Source organism: Lepidochelys olivacea, assembly GCF_965140295.1.
Source record: "Lepidochelys olivacea isolate rLepOli2 genome assembly, chromosome: 2".
In the NCBI taxonomy this organism is placed as follows: Eukaryota; Metazoa; Chordata; order Testudines; family Cheloniidae; genus Lepidochelys; species Lepidochelys olivacea.
The window spans coordinates 161,475,901-161,495,946 of NC_140412.1; the positions used below are offsets into that span (position 1 = coordinate 161,475,901).

Here is a 20,046-nt window from a genome sequence, read left to right on the forward strand (position 1 = left end):
TGTCCCGTCCCCATCCCCGACATGCTCTCTCTCCCTTTACACCAGGGATGAGGCTCATTCAGGAGGTAACAGAGCCACCACTGCCAGATTTCTGTCACTTTAAGAGTATTTTGTGCTGTTTATGTAGTGTAAAATGGTCTTACTGGACTGGAGAATCTGTCCTGTAATGTTCACAAAAGAAAGAACCCTAAACTATGGCACCTGATTTTAAGATTCCTAATAATGGCAAACTTAGAAAATACAAAGAAATGCAATTGAAGTCTGTGCAAATATAATCTCTAGTAGTACTGGATGAAGAAAAGAGACATGCACCTCCCCATTTTCAGCAATGCTTCTTTAAATAACTGTAGAGTTGGGGGAAATACCAGCCCAAATATCTTGCTAATTCAATGAGTATTTTGCTGGAGTGAGCACTTCAGGTCTGAGCCCCTTGCGTAGTGTGAAACAATAGGAGGAGATGCAGAGCTGCTGCTACCAGATAATTTAGCCGTGATGTCCAAGCCCTTTAGTGCAAGACAATGCTTTACATCCATTTGTTCTAATGATGAAAGGTGGCTGCATGGAATTGTGCCTTTTGTTGCTTTCATAAGAAATGATGTACTGCCAATATTTTAAACATAGGGCTTCTACAAATGTCCTCTCCTCCGGTCATACTAAATGCTGTGACCCTAGGGTGCTATGTTTGCAGAGAGAATGGGTGAAGGATTATTTAAAAACATGTTTGATTTGTAGCCATAACCAAGGAAGGAGGACTACTGTTCAGACTGAAAAGCAAATGAAGAGGTAGGAAATGTGGGAGAATGCCCTCCCTTTGGGATTTTTTTTTTTAAATACATAGTGGTGATTCTGAAGGACACAGTATTTTTGTGTGTCCTAAGAATATGATTTTTGCAGGAGTGCCTGAACAGTGTCTAGAGGACAGGTACATTTAATCAGAGACAGAGAAATTTTTCTTATCCTTCCTTCAATTATTTAGTGAAACTTTAACAAGGTGTAAGTATCCCCTCTCTAGGACTACCCTGGATACAAGATACACCATGCATGTCCTTGATCCATCCCATTTCTGTGAACAGGCAACAGGTCCTTCTCAGATGGCCTGGACTGCTTTCAGAAATACCGAGTGTATATTTTCTTATTTCCTGCTGCCCTCGTTTTTATTCACTCATTTTCTCAGTTCACTTTCCCGAGTCTTATCTCGTCCCTGTGGTCCTTAACGTTTCCTTAAGTGTCTAGGTATTATTTCCCCCTCCCATAGGTTCATTACTGTCCCAGATTAGCTAGGAGTGTCCTGCAGCTATCTAAACCACTGGCTCTCAATTTGAGTGCTGCATACTGGTGTTTGGGGGGGTGTGATAGTGATTCGGGGGAGGGGTAACCAACTTTATGGCTGGATGAAAGGGGGTTCTGAATCCGTGGTAGGGGGGCACCTGATACAACGGAAAACCGTAACCTGATTACAATATGGAAGTTAACTTAGCAAACTGCCCTACCAGCGCTGGCGCAGCTGTCTCTTTGATCTGAAGCCTCTGGGCAGAGCCGGGAGCCCCGGCAGTGTTTTTGACAGGTGCTGCGGGCGGAGGGCAGATGCAGTGGCAGGTTCTCTAGCTTCACCTGCCGCCGCTGCCCCTGCATTTTAGCAGCTAGAAGCAGCTGCTGTGCTCCCCAGGGCTCCTGCGGCGTAGGAGCCCAATTGGCAGAGGGCAGGGGATAAGGAGAGGAGGCAGGAGAGAAGGGACGGCCCGTGACGGGGGGAGAGGGTAGCGAAATAACAGCGGGGAGGAGCAAGGCCGGATCGCGGCCTAAATTACACACAACGACCCACCTCTCATAGATTTCCTCGTCTCCCCCCCGCCACGCTGCAGTGTCGCTTTAGGGGCACACGCGGCTCGTCCCGCCCCAGGGGTCCCAGGCGCCTCCCCGGGGCAGCGAGGGCCAGCAGAGGGCAGCAGGCAGCTGCCTGACCCGTGCGCCGGGCAGCAAGGTGCGGGCTGCCGAGCTCGCAGGTGAAACGCTGCGCTTGGACCTTCCTCCGCCTCCCCGGCCCGCCGGTCCCTCCCTGGCCGGAGGTGGAGCGGGGGCAGGCCCGGCGCAGGCGCCCTCCCCGCTCGGAGCCCGTGCGCGCGCCCCGCCGGAGCGGGGAGCCCGTGGGACCCCGGCCGCCCCGCCGGGCGAGCACCCCGCGGCAGCCGGGCGGGAGCAGCGCCAGTGCGCGGGCGGCCGCCGCGGGACCTTTCCCCCAGGAGCCGCCGCCGCCACCGCCGCCACAGGTTGCACCGCGCTCCGCCTCAGCGGCAGCGGCAGCTCCCCCTGGCCGCCCCGCGGCGCGGCTCCCGCTGCAGGAGGGGCTGCATCTCCCCCGCCCCCTTCCCTCGGCCGGGCGGCGCTGCAGAGGGCGGAGCTGGGAGCCGGCGAGGGTTGGCCCCGGTGCCTGGCTCCCGGCGGGCGGTGCTGCGGGGTTGCTCTGGGAGGCTCCCCGGGGCTGGGCGCGGAGCTGCGGGCTCTGGGGTGTGAGCAGCCGGGTAGGGCGCCCCCAGGATGCTGCGGTTCCTGCGCAGGACCTTTGGCCGGCGGTCGATGCAGCGCTACGGGCGAGGGGCTGGACGCGGAGCCGGGCGAGGAGGCGCCTTCGGGGCTGGGGACGAGCGGGACGGGGGGCTGAGAGGAGCCGCCGCCGCGGAGGGGTTCCCCTCTTCCCCGCACCCCGGAGGAGCCGGGCACAGCGCCGGAGCCGTTGTCCACATCCCGGCGGCCGGGGACAGCAAAGCGGCGCTGCAGTGCCGGGTCCTGCTGCTGGACGGGACCGACGTCAACGTGGAGCTGCCGGTGAGTACCGCGCTGCAGCCCACCCCCAGCGTAGTCCCCCCCCTCCCCAATGCCATGACGATGCCCCTGTACAGCCCCCCCCCCCCGAGTAACACACATTTGCCTGCGTGCACACTTCTCCCTCCCCAACAACATGCCCCTTGGGGAGCCCCCTTGACACGCCCCTGCCCCCCCCCCCCAGCGTGCCTTCTGTGTACTGCCCGCCAGGTAACTAGCCTGGCGGCTCCTGTTTGCCCCTCTCCTTTCCCCGGGGGCTCCCCCTTCCTCTCGGTACAAACCACCCGCGTCTGCTTTCCCCTCCCGGCAGTGCGTATGGAGGAGACACCCACCTGCTCCCCTCCCCCGCGTGAGCTGCTCCTGCTCCTCACCCCCGGGGCTGCCACGATCCCTGGGCTCGGGGATAGGGAGGGGGGCGCGGGCCTGCTGCACAGGCAGGGGGAGCCGCCATCTCCTCCCCCTCTCCCCCGCGCATCTGAGTTGCTACATTGTAATGGATTCGTGCTCTTGTTAATGTCGTTTGCGCCCCCTCCCCCGATAGTGTTGGGGGAGGGGGGAGCCCGCGGTGCAAGGGGCCTGGGGATGGTGGGGGGCGGGGGAAGCTGTAGCTGTTCACTGGGATTTCTATCTTGCCTGTTTCCCCCAGCCCCGGCTCATTTCAGCAGGAGGCGGTCACTGCGCTCACAGTCCGCACCTGTAGCTCTGCAGGGGAAAGCAAAGAGCCGGGCTTGTTTCTGGGGTCACGCCGCTGGTTCAGGTCCCTTTGGCCTAGCGCGAGCGGCGTGTTGTGCTTGCGGGATGGGGGTCGCCGTTAATGCTCGCCGTGCAGCGCTGTTTGGGGGGGGGGGGAGGGGAGAGAGCGAGTAACCTTCTTCCCCCTCCTCCCCCCAACTTCCTTGCATTTCCTGGCAGGCGTTAAGCCTGGCTGTCTAAAGTGCAGGAACGGCTCCCTATTAGGCCTGATAATGTCACACACCCAGGTGCACGCTGACATTTCCGACTGAAGTTGCAGGATTGCTGTGTCAGGCTGTGCCAACGTTGTACCTTGTGGCTGAGGCGTAATTCTCTCCTTGTCCCGCACAGGCATCTCTCTTGCACTGGGGTGTGTGTGTGTGTGCTTTTCTCTGCGGTGAATACACAGGGGCAGTAGCGGCATAGGTAACTCTACAAGGGTCCTCGGGTTCTTGTACAGACAAGTCTCTCTTCCCTGGGCTTGACCCGGCTGCGCGCTGCATTCTCTGCACCTCTCTCAAACGTGCTGCTGAGAAATCCACTGTGATCTGCTGCCTTGACTTTAACAGAAAATTGAATTCTTGACAGCCCATAGTTGGGTTGGTTTGAGCTGCTGCTGCTCACCCAACTCTGGGAGTTAAGTACTGTGGTATAAGAAATGCAAATCTAATAATACATTTTGCAAGTCCTGGCTTTCTCTTTTTGGTTGTTCTTGGGCTATGCTCCCCCCCCCCCCTTTTTTTTAAATTACAAACTTTGAAACTTGTTCCTGGCTTCTTCTTTTGCCATCAGTGAGGTTTATTTCAATTTAACTATATTTGTACATGGTATGGCTTCAGGGATTGTTTTAAAATCACAGTAATATTGAAAGTATTTAATGGCTTATAAGTGTAAGACTAAAGATTTAAGACTTCCATATGAATTTCTGGGAGATATGTAAGAAGTACATACTCCAGAGATCTAGATATACTTCTCTTTCTCCCACCCACTTTGTGTAACTGATGTTCAGAGTTTGCAGTTCTTTTGTTGAATAGTCAATTGTAGTAACAAAATGAGAAGAAATATTCCCTTTACAATATATTTGGTGCTCTATGAACTAGGGTAGAAAACTATATTACAATAACTTTAACAGTATCGTTAATTACAAGGTGTTTAATTTCAACAGTATGAAAAAAAAAACCTGGTTCCAGAATATTTATTTTTCATTGTAAGCCTTTGACTGTTCATTTTGTGTGCACCCACTTATGCTGTGTGCACACTTAACCAGCATAGAATTTGGCACCATGATGGTCTCTGCTCAAGAGAAAATAGCAGTGTTGAGGGTCAGGTTTAGGGTGTGCAGGTAGAGACATCTGGGGAAGCTTGCAGAGCATCTGCCTCGCTTAAGATAATGTTATTAATTCCTCTCTTCCTTTCAAACTAATCATTTTTGAAGACAGTGGAAATCTTGGTATCTCTTAGAGGAAAGAGGTAATAATGTTCTGGGTCTGAGTCACAGTTTATTATAGTGCTAATTTTACTGCTGAGCAAAAATGTTTTCTAAGGAAGAATTTTAATAAGTAATCGGGGTAAAATCAATATATTAAGGACATACTTACAGAAGTTTATGTAGTTAAGATCAATAAATATTTAGTTCAATGCTATACTCTATTTGAACTAACATATATATTGCCTGCTTATTGTTAAAGATCATGTTTATTCAGACAACGTAGTGTTAAAACATGACTGAACTGAAACCAGATCAATTGCATCGAATCAGTAATTCTTCTATGTCTTCTGAGTAGAATGTAATAATGGCATGCTCCTTGCTTCTTTACGATTGAAAATAAAAGGAAATCTCAATTTAAATAGTTATGTGGTCCAATAAAGAATGAAAAGCACACAGGCTAATACTGTAATGCTCAAACCAAGTAAACATAACTGTTTGTAAACAATGGGTTAAAGTATGTCATGGCTATTGTGTGTTTGTCCTCAGATGGTGTATGGGACTTCTGACAACTCTCCCTTTTGCTCAGCAGGTTGTGGTGGAGGACTCTATGGGAGCTCACAATGATTGTTAGCATCTTACCTAACTCAGTAGAAGATTATTTTAGCTGGTATCTTTACCTGTTCCACGCTTTTTCTCTTTTTCATAAAACACCCAAATTGATGATTAAAAAAATTATGAAAGAGGCATTGCTCCAGTCCATGCATATTGGTAACAGGTACTGCACTGCAGTTTTCTCAGTCTTGCACAAACCGTGCCCCAGTCCTGCAAACAAACTGCTCGCATGTGTGTAACTTTATACAAGTGTCTACAAGACTAGGGCCTGAAACGGCATAGTGGATTAAAGGGTTTTTGGGGGGTAACATTTACAACTTTTAAAAAGACTGATTGGTTTCCTTGTTTGTCTGATGGCAGGAAATATGTGTTGTAGGGGAAAATATAAAATTCTAATTTTATTAGCCTGCCTTGTTAACCTTTAACCCCTAAAATTCCTCCCTTAGTACAAGTTAGATTCCCTTAAACATACACCTTGTCAGACTCTACTTTCAGTGATGCTTTAAGTTTTCTATTGTGCTGACCAGCTGTCTAAAATAGGCAACTGTGTAGGTATTTGGTAAGGTTGACTTCAGTAATGTTCTGAGGTAAACATTAAGATTTTGGCATAACACTTAAATTGAGAATCTTATTGCCTACACTTTTGTCCAAGTCCTGCTAACTTTTCACTTTCTATAATCACCACCTCTGTGGTCTCCACTTGTTCTTTCCTCACTCTTTTCTTTCAATCTGTACAAAATATTGTCACCAAAGCCATCTATCTTTCTTGTGTACCTGATCGTCTCTCTCTCTTCTTATCCATTTCTGCCTTGAACATTTGCCCTCTGTTCTCCTTTTCTTCTGTGAACAACCTAAGGTGCTGCTACTTTCAAATTATTCCATAACTTGGCCTGTATCTCTCTCTTCCACTCTTTCATATATCCCCTTCCACTCTCTTTAATCTGCTCAAGCTTTCTTCATTACTGCTCTCTTTACTTTCTCCTGGACTTTGCACTACCTTCAGCTAAACAAAGTAAAAAAAAATATTTTTTTGAGCGTTTCAGCCAATTCCTTTTTTAAACTTTTTATGTAACATTTTGAGGATTACTTACTGATACATGCTTTCCCTTTGCTTTTAAATCTTTAAGACAAAAATGTGTATGTACCTTGAAAGCATTCTTTCTAAACAGAATAATGCACTAGCTAGCTTCTTAAACCCACAACTCCTCAGGGCCCCGTATTGAATCTTAGAGATGCTGTTAAGCTTAGATATGTTGTGAAGAAGTGAGTGGCAGTTTACCAGATCTATTGCTGTGGGGTGATTGCCCATGGGAAAGAGTGTAAAATAGTGTCATTAGTTCCTGTTGACCAGATATCATATGTGCACATCCGAAATCTAGAATGTCTGATATGAATTGATGTGGGAGAAGGGAAGGAGGGACCTTTATCAAAACGGCCTTTTCCTGCTCTTGCTGTATATTATTAAGCTTCAAGAGCATATTCAGCATTTTTTGTGTTGTCATATTGGTACAAGAGGCTATTATTTGTTTGGTCTTTGCCTTGCAACCTCAGCTGTTGGGGGGGGGGGGGTAGAAGGCTATTTGCTCACTGCTATCAAAATAATAATTTCTTCTTCTCAGAGGGTTGCTTCAGAATTCTCATGACTTAACACAAGAAAAGCATCTGCAGGTGATGCCATACCTTTTATATACAAGCATAAAGATGGAGAATAGAAAAACAAAATATGTTGATGTTGCTTTGGGAGTCTGATCCACAAGTGGAAATGAAGACACTTAAGGCCTGGCTTTTAAAGCTGAGTACCCAGAGATTGTGTTGATTTTAGTCAAAGTTGTGGATGCTCTGAACTTCTAAAAATCGGACCTACATTTTTAATTTGGTGCATTTTCATCATAAGACTTTTTGTGAGATGGCTACTTCTGTGCTATAAAGCTCTAGCTGTCAGTTCAGGGTAGTCCGTCATAAACATTCCTTCACTAGCAATCACCTTGCTGTAATAAAGAAATCTCTTGGATACTCAAGAATATAATTACAGAGAAGGTGTGTGGTGTGTTATAAAATATTATGTTTAGTGATCAAATAAATGGAAAAGACAAATATAATACTTTAAATGAATGAAATGTTTTCAAGTGGATAGCTTTTGTTTTATTCTGTGCCTTCCTTTTTGGTACTTGGTATTTTACTTTGGTATTTTAATGACTGTTTCAGCTACTATAGCAACATTTAGAATAGGGATCACAAAAATATCTTCCTACTTTTAGTCATTCGTGTTTATGGTACCATATCCCTTTCTTGGCTGAATAACGTAATCATAGCTATGCTAGTGTAACTGTGTAACAATAGTGTAAACTGTATTGTTTACATCAAATGCAAATGTAAGATAACATTTTGGTGTTTTAAGAAACTCTTTGCTATTGCTGTCCTCTCTTTGGTTTATTCTTTGCCAAGCAGCTGACTTGATACAATTTGTAAATAGCACTGGGGAAGAAAGGGAGTCAAAATAACACTTTTAATTTGTTTTCTGAGCAGAACTTTTGTAAAAAATAAACTCCTTCATTTGAGAAAAATGTGTAGTGAAACCTACTAATATACAGTAGGACCCTTTGATTCAACTTTGTCTCTGAGCTGAATAATTTTGTATTATTATTTTTAGGACCACATTACTATATTATTAAATAACACCTTTCTTATAAAGTAACAAGTGGAGAATTAATAAATAAATATGAATCAATAATAAACCCCATTTAAACTTATCTTTCACCAAAATTACAGTGTCTCTCGTTATAGACCTTGCTTTTTGACAACCGGATAAAAATGAAATGCAAGAAATATTAATGGAACACTAGGCTTGCATAGTTACCTATTCAAATAGGATAATGTTTAAAGTCAGTCATGCTACTGTAACTCTGCTCTTGAGTATATTCATGACAATAATCTTTAATTACTTTATTGTATTTTTCTACAACCTTGGTTACATCCGTAGCACTTCGTATTACTCTGTACTGCTATTTACAACAGAGTATATGAACACCATCAATTGTAAAAGTGCACATTAAAATATATAATACTTTAAATATATTACAGCAGCAGTATAGTAAAACAGTTATAGTGAGTGGTATTTTATTTTGGCTTCTCTTTTATAACATCAATTCTTTCAATAACAACATGATGTTTAATTGTTCTTTTTTGTTTAGTTGTATAAGTCTTGCTGTTTGCTAGGTGCTTTACAGCTTAAGATGATGAGAGGGTCTCTGCCACAAAGAGTTGACAGTTGAACTAGAGAACTTGCCAATTGATGTGGGAGGGAAGGGGAATAATTAGAATAATGTGCTTGAAAGATGAAGGTAAGTGCATGTTGTCTTTGGTTCTATGATGGAGGGTGTAGATATTTGGAAGGAGGTGGAAAATGGAGACTTGTTTGTGCACTTTGTAAACAATAGGTTAAAATGCAGTTCTGCTCTGAAAAGTAACTGTGTAAAATGGAATTGTTTCCATGTTTGTTCTGTGTCTGATTCTGTGTAACATTTGCTCACTTGACAGAAACATATTGTTTTATTAACAAGCCTGCAAACACAACCTTTAAGTTACCTGCAATACTTGTGCAACTGTTGAAGAGGCAGCATCCTTATGAGTGATGAGAAGGAAGTTTGCAGGGCTGGCAGTTAGAAAACACATCATTTTATTTGTAAATTGAGCACATTTGATATGGAAATAATTTCCTTTAGACAAACATGGAACCATCTCACGCCATTTCTGTAGTCACTCTTCAGACCAGGCTGCTGAATACACCATTAGTGTTCAGCCTCTGGCCCTGATGCTCTTAAGTGCGTCCTTTGATGGGGTCTATGTTAAGAAGAAAAAGTGTTTGAGTCTAAATTGAAAATGTCTCCCTAGTAGCTCCCCTCCCCCCCATTCCTGGGGTTTGGGGAGTGAAGAGCAAAGCAACATCTGAGCTGCTGCTCCTTTAAGAGGAGGGGAGAAGGCAATTGAGAGAGCGAGAGCAAGAGAGAGCAGGGAGCTAGAGCCATGTAGCCTTCATGTGAAGGGGAGAAGGAGAACCCACAGTGCAGCAGGAGGAGTTGGGACAAGAGAGAAAGGAGGCAGAAAGAGGTTCCACAAAAGTAGGTAGGGGATGGCAGAACTTGACTTGGGGTGAGGGTGTGCCCAACTGTAATTGACTTTGATTAAGGAGAGGTAAGAACTGGTTTTGGGGAGTAGGTTGGTCAGGAGAATAGGAGTAGAAAGGATAGTTTTGAGGAAGTGATGGCCACTGAGGGCCATAAGGGGAGGGAGGGTGAAATTTGAGGGCAAGGAAGATGTTCCTGGAAATACATGGACAGTGTGGAGGGAGAGGTGGTTGGTTGCGGAGAGGCAAGTCTTTGGGGTTCCTGGGAAGGAAACATCTCTTTCTTTCTGGGGACGAGGCTGAGGAGGGTAGTATAGGGAAGAAGGTAGCTATAGGTATATTTCTAGGGGATGGGGTGCTAAAAGTAGGACTTGAAAAAGGATGCCATTCTTTCCTTCCCTCTCCAAGCCCAGCTGCTGCTCTGAAAAAAAACAAACAAAAAACCAGCTTTGAACGTAAAGTTTTTGGTGCTGCATTTTAGGCTCCCAGTTCAGTTGAAGAACTTAAAAAGTTTTGCGTTGTGGATGGAGAAGGCTGATTTTGCAGAAGTATTTTTATAGAAAGAAATAGCAGTGTCTGTGTGGGTGAAGAATTGGGGAGGGTGTTAAGAGTGGCGACAGAGGCATCCAAAAAATAACACCATAATTGGAAGCCGGGGGGTGGGATAGGGAAGGGGGTATGCTAGAAACGGCTGAGAAATAAAAGTTTCCAAGAAAGTTTGGAGAGTTCAATTTTAACGCTTTTCTGTTTAAGTTGGCAGCAGGCAATCGAGGAAGAAATGAGTCTGAGAAAAGTGGGATTGGAGAGAGAAATATGGGATTCATTAATACAAAGATGGTGATAGAAGGCAAGAGACTGTATGAGGTCACTCCAGGTAGTCTGTAGAGGGAGAAGACCAAGGAGGAGTCCTGAGAGACAGTGGCAGAGAGCAGAAAGCATGGGGGGAGGAAGAAGAAGATACACTGATGGATCAGTCAGAGAGAAAAGAGTGCCATGAGAACATGGCATCTCTGAAGCCTATGCAGGAGAACAGGTGGTATTTTACAGTGTTATAGGTGACAGAAAGGTGAAGAAGTTGTGTGGGTAGGGAAAAGTAATTTCTGTTCAGTGAAAAGGGCAAAAGCCAAAGTCAGTGGGAGCTATCTTCTCCTGTAACAGCAGGAGGAGCAGGAAAGGGAAGGAGAGAGCTGAGGAAGCAGATGATGAAGGCAATGGGTGGGGTTTCATAACTTGGGGAAATGCTTGTTTGAAGTTAAAGAGGAAGTAGCTGGCAGGCAGCTCTTGAATGAAAGAGGTACGGGATAAACATAGAAGCAAAGGGTGAGTCATGCATATGTGAAACTGAGGGTAGAGGTGAAGGGTTTGGTCCAGCAGAGAAAAAGAGACTTTTGAACTCAAAATGGATGAAGGAGACAAGGATGCAGGGAGGAGGATGGGGATTTCTTTAGGACTTGCGTTTCTGCCTGCCTTCTCCACCTTTTCTTTCCTACCCACACACCCTGAAGCTGTGCTTCTGTTGGCAACTCTTTGCAGTGGTCATCATATGGAGGCTCCAGTTTGCTCCCTGTAATTTTATTTTCAGAGACTCTTTCCCTCCATGTTCGTCCCCCTCCCCAGTGCTAACATCCTATTTCCCTTTCTTGCTTCACAACATGGCCATGGCACTTTGACCTACTCTGGTTAACAGTGGCTTCTGTCTTGAGTGGCTGTCTCCTGCCCACCTCCCCCAGTGAGTCAACTGATTTCCCCCAACCCTCCCCCACATTGTATTTTTCCATTTACATCCTACAAGTGGTGGTCTGCCCCTCTAGGGGTATTTAGGTTACTCCTGGGTTAGGGAATTGGACGAGATCTGCCACTTGAGGACTATCAGGAGCATCAGAGGGTGGCCGGTTCTACTGTCTCTACCCAGACTTATCAATATTTTCTTAGAAGAGGGGGCAGATGAGACCCCTGCAAGGTTCTTGCCATTTTACAGTCCGAGGCAACTGTCAGAACCACAGGAAATATGATATCTGTCTACTTCTTCTGCAGGCCCTTCCCAAAGGCAAAAGAATCCCTTCATTTCCACACAAAGCCCTGATGTGGATTTTCATGGCTGTGGGATGGGAAGCAGGAATCCTAAACCCCAGCAGATCCACAGTGGGCTCCACTGATGTGATGCAGGCCCCTTGGTTCTACCACTTTGATTAAAATGCTCAGTCTCCATTATTCCAGCAGATGTGGATTCCATGGATTAGTATGGATTGAGCACACGTTGATGAAACATCAGATCTATGTGACCAATCAATCAAATAAATAATTCCTGCCCTTTATCACTTTTATTTTAAAACACACACTTTTCATTGATTGATTACTTCACTGGTAGTTACTAAGAGAACTATGTGAATGACATATTTAGACACATGGGACAAAAATGCACACAATTCAACTAGTGGATCCCACCCTGAGATAAAAAGTAAACATAATGCATGACATTACTAGCCTGCTCCAGGAGAACTATCAAGCCTGCAGTTTGACTAATTATGTGCACTGGTATTGCATTGCCTGGTTTGTGTTAGCGTTTGTAACCCCCTTAAGAAACAGAGTTTTCTGCAAAACATTTGTTTTCTCATGCAAACCTTGCAAAGTTCCTTCTTTCTTTTGTATTAAAAACATGAAGTAGCGGGGGGAAATAATGAAGTGTTTAAAATGGCTATCATCTGTTGTGTGTTTGACTTATTTTGTTCTATGTATTATCACAAATAGCATCAGTTTAAATGTGCCCTGGACCATTGTGAGGAGCTTATTTCTGTATATTTATTTTTTTGTTAAAGTGCCATATCATCATCATGGCAAACCCCAAAGGGACATAACCTCTTTGCAAATTAAACACCACCTGGATTGATCTCTAGCTGGTCTGCCTGGGTGTTCAGTCTGTGTCCATTGTTGGTGATCTTACCATGCCACCAAAGCTTTTATTTTATTCCTTAATAAACTTGCTTAATAATTTGTCTTCCATCCTAATAATATATCTGTACCAAGAAAAGTGCCATATACATCTACTCAATCTATAAAACGGTAAATATTAGTAATATGCATATTAATATATGAATAATATATGACTAATGAACTTAAACTTGCTCCCTCGTTCATTTGGAACCACAGAGACTCAGAAAAATAATGACTTATTTTAAGATCTGGTTTAAGGAGAAAACATTACTGGTTAAATATATTGTTGGAATACACTAACAAATGTTGTTGTTATATTTTCCCCAATAGTATTTTTATATATATCTGTTATTTATATACGCTTGTTCATGGTGGTGGTCTACACAAAAACCGAATGATACAGTGCTAAAGTCCCCGGACTGAAGAGCTTACAGTCAGATAAATATCGTATGCAGGGCAAGAACTCAAAAAGGCATAAGGACATATATTAGGGGATCACAACATTCAGTTAAATTATATTTCTTGGAAGACTGAAAAATCCATGGAACTAAACAATACAATAACGTTACTTTTTAAAAGATGTTCTAGTGTAACTTATCAGGGGACGAACTGGATTTCAAATACGGCTGTGTGGAAAGAAAATGTTTTTTCACAATGTCTCTTTGTAATCATTCCTAATTAGACACATACTGTTCCCAAGTTGCTTATTTGTATTAAACATGGACTCAGGAGGAATTAGCAACTTATCAGGCTTGGTTAGAAAATACCCATTTGTTTTGCTGCACCACGGTAGCACTGTACGTGTAGACATATGCTGAGTGAGGAAGCCACTTCTCATTTGCAGCCTCAAGTATGATGTGATGCTAATTGTACTAATTTCACTAAATGTAGGCTGGCAGCTTGTCTGGCACCTAATAAATAATTTTAAATTAAGTTGGCCAGAATAGAATTTTTTGGTTGTCTCATGCTGCAGGACATCTCTCATTTTGAGGTTGTCCATCAATATTTTTCATCAACTGTCATTAATTTCAGAATAGCAGCCATGTTAGTCTGTATTCACAAAAAGAAAAGGAGTAATTGTGGCACCTTAGAGACTAACAAATTTATTTGAGCATAAACTTTCATGACCTACAGCTACAGCGTCCGATGAAATGAGCTGTAGCTCACGAAAGCTTATGCTCAAATAAATTTGTTAATCTCTAAGGTGCCACAAGTACTCCTTTTCTTTTTATCATTTGTTTGTAAATGTTGTAATTTTATCTTGGACCTTTTCTACTGTGATGTCAAATAAGAAAAAAATCTTAATTTCCCAAAGTCTGTCTGTCTTTTGTAAGTAAACATTTTTCACGTCTGTAAGCAGAGAGTAATTTATCAACACTGAACGTAACAAATCTTTATCTTTGGGGCAGATCATCTCTACAAGAAAATAAACAAAACAAAAAACAACTGTGTATTTTTCCATATTTACTAGTAATTACTTGGAATCATGTGATATAACATGAAAATGAGACCTTGCACTTTCCAGATGAAAGATTTTCTTATATGACAAGTGGAATCGAAAACACAAGTACTTTATGCAATAGTAATACTGCAGCAAAGATCTCTTCAGTAGAATACAAATCTTTAGTATGTAAGTTTTGCATTCAGCCTACTTACTGTGTAAAAGTTTTCCCTCAATAATGAACTTTGCTTGTAGACACTGAGTGAGGAATGATTCTATTCTCTTTTAAACTAGGCAAATAACTGGTAGATGTGTTTCTCCTCTTAACTATGGGTTCATAACCCCAGAACAGGCTGCACTCCATAATGCATAGTGGCCAATATCCAAACAACCCATAGCTGAGCAGGTATTTGTTGCTTCCACTCTGCTTGCATGAATGATGGAAATCCTGTAGGTCTGGGGAGGAGTCGGTGTAATAGAGGACAGATTTAGTTTCAGGTTTGTCTCATAGAATCTATCCTCTCACACTTTCTTCTCCCTTTACTTATCCCCTTCTCCCTGCCCTAAAAACCCACCTTTAAAATATAGCAGTTTTTTGAGAAATACACTTTTTGGAAGGCATTTCTTGCTATTGGATATAACTACTACTCTGATGGTGTTGATGATGATTTGGTTCAATAGCTAAAAGTCAAATACCGACCTGAAAAGATAAGTGTTTTACTATATTTCTTACTTTTTCTGCTATCCTGCATCTCCTTTTTTGCCTTTCTGTGTCTTACTGGCCTACACTTGCTGTTGCCGCCTCCTTGCAGGGAGGAAGGTTCTGTTGTTCCCTCAGACTGTGATGGGTCCTCCACTCTGCCCAGCACTCTGCCAAGTCTAGCCCTCAGCTTCGCTCCTAGCTGCAAGGTGGCTTTATATAGGCATGAGCGTTGCATTTGTGCAATGAATTCTGAGTTCAACTCCTAGTAGAGCTTTGGAGTTCTGTTCCTTACTCTCGTTGACTTGCTGTATGACTGGGCTAGTCCTTTATTCTGTTTTTTTTTTCTTTGTCCTTTATAATATGGGCCCAAGACTTTAAAGGTGTTGGGAATTAGTGTCTGTAAAGTGATCCGAGTTCCTAACGTGAATGATGATGTATAAGTTCTCAAAGTATTGCTTCTGTTTACTGTTGTGTACTGTGCCTTTCTTAATATGTCTTATGTCAAATGCCTGACTAGTGAAGGAAGAGAGGCTAATTTGGGCCCTTATGAGTAACAAAACCTTTGTTTCCATAACTGCATTCTTCATGAGAGTGGTTATTTTAGTCTAGAGATTAAAAAAAAGAAGAGGACAGATTGTCATCTGACTCCTACCCATATACAACTGATGAAGAGAAATGGATTGATGTGGCTGATTATGATGAACCATAGGTTTGGTTTGGAAGTTACTGCTGATGTTCATGAGAGGTAGCTGATGATAATATGGGCAGAGGCAGTGCAAGTGCTCTCACAGCACCTTCAAAGTGGCATGGCCCTGAGCTATGAGGAAGTAGAAACCATTTTTTGTGGAGGGAATGGGGCACCTCCATGTCCCTTGCCTCTTTGAGACTTTCAGTTGGCAAAGACATTAATTTTGGCAACTGTTCTTTTATGTGGATCCCAGTCCACTAGGAGCCGGACTGAGATCAGCAGATCATTTAATATAAGTAGGGCCCTACCAAATTCACAGCCATGAAAAATGCGTCATGGACCATGAAATCTGGTCTTCTGTGTGCTTTTACCCTATACTATACAGATTTCATGGGAGAGACCAGCAATTCTCAAATTGGGGGTTCTGACCCAAAAGGGAGTTGCGGGGGGGGGTCACAGGGTTATTTTGGGGGGGTCATGATATTGCCACCCTTACGTCTGTGCTGCCTTCAGAGGGAATACCATACCATGCTATACTTACTTCAGCACTGCTGTCTTCAGAGTGGCGGCTGCTGACTGAGGGCCCAGCTCTGCAGGCAGCAGCGCAGAAGTAAGGGTGGCAATACCAGACCAGGCCCTCCTTACTTCTGCGCTGCTGCTGGCGGTGTCTCTGCCTTCAGAGCTGGGATCTTGGCCAGCAGCTGCTGCTCTCCAGCTACCAAGCTCTGAAGGCAGCGCCACCATCAGCAGCAGCGCAGAAGTAAGGGTAGCAGCACCGCAACACCCCCCTCCCCACAATAACCTTGCGACCCCTCCCCCTCCACAACTCCTTTTTGGGTCAGTACCCCTGCAATTATAACACTGTGAAATTTCAAATTTAATTAGGTGAAATTATAAGATTTATGATTTTTAAAATCCTATGACCGTGAAATTGACCAAAATGGACCGTGAATTTTGTGCAGCCCTACATATAAGCCATTCAACTGCTGTTGAGTGCTTGTTGGTCACTACTGACCTGTTCCAGATTCAGTCTAGCTACTGAAGTCTTGTCTACACCACAGAGTTTGTGTGGTATACTTACCTGCCCCTGTTCCCCCCCCAGTTACCGTAATATTTGAGTGCTTCACAGTCTTGCTTCTATTTAGTCTCAATTTCTCTGCAAAGTAGGGAATAACAGTGTTTAAAAACGCTAGAAACTGCTGGAACTTATACACTAATGCTCCTACTAGTTTATTTGAACTGGTATTAGCCCTGGTGGGGCATTTTTTTTCCACTGAACTCTCAAGTACTGTATAGACACAGCCTTAGTGGTAAGACTCCATGTCCCAATGTCAGTCCCTTGACAAACTGATATAGCTTGAGAGACCGATATGTAAGAAAATTACTGCTCTGCATAATATACATTTTTAGCATCTTATGATTCATAGATTCATAGATATTTAGGTCAGAAGGGACCATTATGATCATCTAGTCTGACCTCCTGCACAATGCAGGCCACAGAATTTCACCCACCACTCCTAAAAAAGACCTCACACCTATATCTGTGCTATTGAAGTCCTCAAATTGTAGTTTGAAGACCTCAAGGAGCAGAGAATCCTCCAGCAAGTGAACCGTGCCCCATGCTACAGAGGAAGGCGAAAAACCTCCAGGGCCTTCCAATCTGCCCTGGAGGAAAATTCCTTCCCGACCCCAAATATGGCGATCAGCTAAACCCTGAGCATATGGGCAAGATTCATCAGCCAGATACTACAGAAAATTCTTTCCCGGGTAACTTGGATCTTACCCCATCTAAAAACCCATCACAGGCCATTGGGCCTATTTACCATGAATATTTAATTACCAAAACCATGTTATCCCATCATACCATCTCCTCCATAAACTTATCGAGTTTAATCTTAAAGCAAGATAGATCTTTTGCCCCCACTACTTCCCTCGGAAGGCTATTCCAAAACTTCACTCCTCTGATGGTTAGAAACCTTCGTCTAATTTCTAATCTAAATTTCCTAGTGGCCAGTTTATATCCATTTGTTCTTGTGTCCACATTGGTACTGAGTTTAAATAATTCCTCTCCCTCTCTGGTATTTATCCCTCTGATATATTTATAGAGAGCAATCATATCTCCCCTCAACCTTCTTTTAGTTAGGCTAAACAAGCCAAGCTCCCTGAGTCTCCTTTCATAAGACAAGTTTTCCATTCCTCGGATCATCCTAGTAGCCCTTCTCTGTACCTGTTCCAGTTTGAATTCATCCTTCTTAAACATGGGAGACCAGAACTGCACACAGTATTCCAGGTGAGGTCTCACCAGTGCCTTATATAACGGTACTAAAACCTCCTTATCCCTACTGGAAATACCTCTCCTGTATGATGTTTTGAAGCATTCCCGAACTTGGATATGAGAAACAAATCATCAAGTTATTTATCTCCACCTACATCTTCCTTGTCTTTTTCTTGGACTCCCCAGATTTGTCTGCTTTATTAGGAGGTAGTTTTTTGATATACTTAAAATTTTTCTTTGTGATACATAAAGCTTTATAAATCTGAGGCTATTGTTAAGCTTATGTTCTTTGTTGCTTGTTCGTTACATGGTATTAAAAAGCCTTTATTTAAAAGGGTAGAATGGGGAAAAAACATTACTGTGTTGGCACAAGTGTTGTCCAAGTATTTTGCAACATAAAGTAGGCTGAAGTTAATGGGGAAAAAATAAAATTTTCAGTGCTTTTAAATAGAAATAATGCTGTTTGACTGCTATAATTATAAAAATTTGTCAGAAGATGTTTTGATTATCTTATGATCTGTATAGTTTTATTGAGGTATGCAGGACACAAAGCACATTTTAAGGTTTATTTGCCTTGTACGTATGAGGAGAGAATACTTAATAAAGCATTCAATTATTTGAATAATAATTGTTTGCTGATCCTTCTTTCTTTAGTTTAAGGATATGGTTGTGACAAGGAAGGGGAACTTCGTTTGTTTTACTTTAGCTGGGTAAAAATGTTCTGACATTCTAAAAATGAAACTTCTCTTTGTAGCAGAAAGAGAACTGTGTTTGGTATTGTGACTGACTGTTAGTACAAAAACCACAAAATCAATTAACAGCACTTCCATGTGTGTGATATGGCCTGAAAAACTGAGAAAATAAATAGTAAGACAGTGTTTCAAAAAGGAGAAAATATGAATGAGAAACTCACCCACTAAACAGGTATTTTCTGTGTAAAGTACTGACAGTATCTTACTATTTCTGCAAGTGCAGAATTTTTTTCTATAAACCCTATACTTCCTATGAACGTCTAATAAATGTACATTTTAAGTCTTTTTTTTTTTTTAATTTGGTCAGACTCTTGAGCAGTGGGCAATGTACGCAATTTCTAGTGGTGTATGCAGAAGACTAAAAGATGAATTTGTTAGTTTAATTCCCTACTTTGACTCCTTTTGTGAGCCAGGCCAAGTCACAAGCTTTCTGCCTCACTTCCCAGTCTGTAAAATGGGATAATAGCTTGCCTGTCTCACAGTGGGTTCAAGGATTAATTTGTTAATAGTTTGTAGAGTGTCAAGATGAAACTTACTGTTTGCTGCTACTTATTATGTGATACCGTGTACTGGCGGAGAAACTGAAGCAGCAGCTCTTGAAGTCTCGTACAATGCCCCACTTTGGAAAACGGCATGTCTATCCCTGTGTAAAAGGTGCAGAATTGTTTAGGACAGCAAAATTTCAAGCATTTGACTTCTCAGGCTGTGTCTACACTTAAAACACTGTAGCGGGACAGCTACAGCAGCACTTCAGTAAAGATGCTCACTACAGTGATGAGGGGTTCTCCCATTGTTGTAGTTAATCCACCTCCATGAAAGGCGGTAGTTAGGTCAACAAAGAATCCTTCCATCAGCTTAGCGTTGTCAACACTAGGGGTTAGTTTGGCATGCATATATGTCTCAGGGCTGTGGATTTTTCACACCCCTGAGAGACGAAGCTATGTAGATGTAAATTTTCAGGTTAGATCAGCAATTTCCTTAGTGCTGCATGAGCCTGTTCAATGGCTTCAGAGAAGCAACTAGCTAAGGCCTGGTGTACACTAAGAATTTACATTAGCTATATCTCTCAAGGATGTGAAAAATCCAACTCCCGAGAGATGTAGCTATGGCAACCCAACTCCCAGTGTAGACTGCACTAGGTTGACGGAAGACTTCTTCCGTTGACGTAGCTACCACCTCTTGGGGAGGTGGATTACAGGAGGACATGGTTAAACTGGTTGTACTGGAGCACCTGTATGAACATTGCTCATCTGACCTGAGGATATGGTTGGTGGACAAAAAGCCAGAGGACCTGCAGGGCAGCTGGCTCACGAGTTTTGTGGACAGCTAGTCAGGGGGTGGAACAGAGGAGTCCCAAAAGAATAAGCCCACCATGGTGCAGAGAGTCACCCTGGAAACCCTCCCGCCCCAAAGGGGGAATGCGGAGAACCCCCTCTCCAGGGGAAGCTCAAGACCAACCGACCTGCTCGAGGGAACCAACAGAACGTGAATTGTTACTACTGTGGGCAGAGAGGCCACATACGGACCCAGTGGCCCAAGC

The 20,046-nt window shown here is 43.5% G+C and overlaps 1 protein-coding gene across 4 annotated transcripts in view; it reads left to right on the top strand.

Annotated features, from left to right (window-relative positions):
- Nucleotides 1–2,213: 2,213 nt before the first annotated feature.
- The window catches only part of EPB41L4B (erythrocyte membrane protein band 4.1 like 4B), a 246,643-nt gene continuing 228,810 nt past the window's right edge, over nucleotides 2,214–20,046 (top strand). For 3 of the 4 annotated variants that reach the window (XM_084619648.1, XM_084619649.1, XM_084619650.1), the window contains exon 1: nucleotides 2,214–2,823. In XM_084619648.1, the coding sequence (XP_084475774.1) occupies nucleotides 2,536–2,823 (288 nt within the window). In that variant the 5' untranslated portion in view covers nucleotides 2,214–2,535. The remainder of the gene's footprint in view (nucleotides 2,824–20,046) is intronic. The other variant, XM_084619651.1, reaches the window with a different exon arrangement.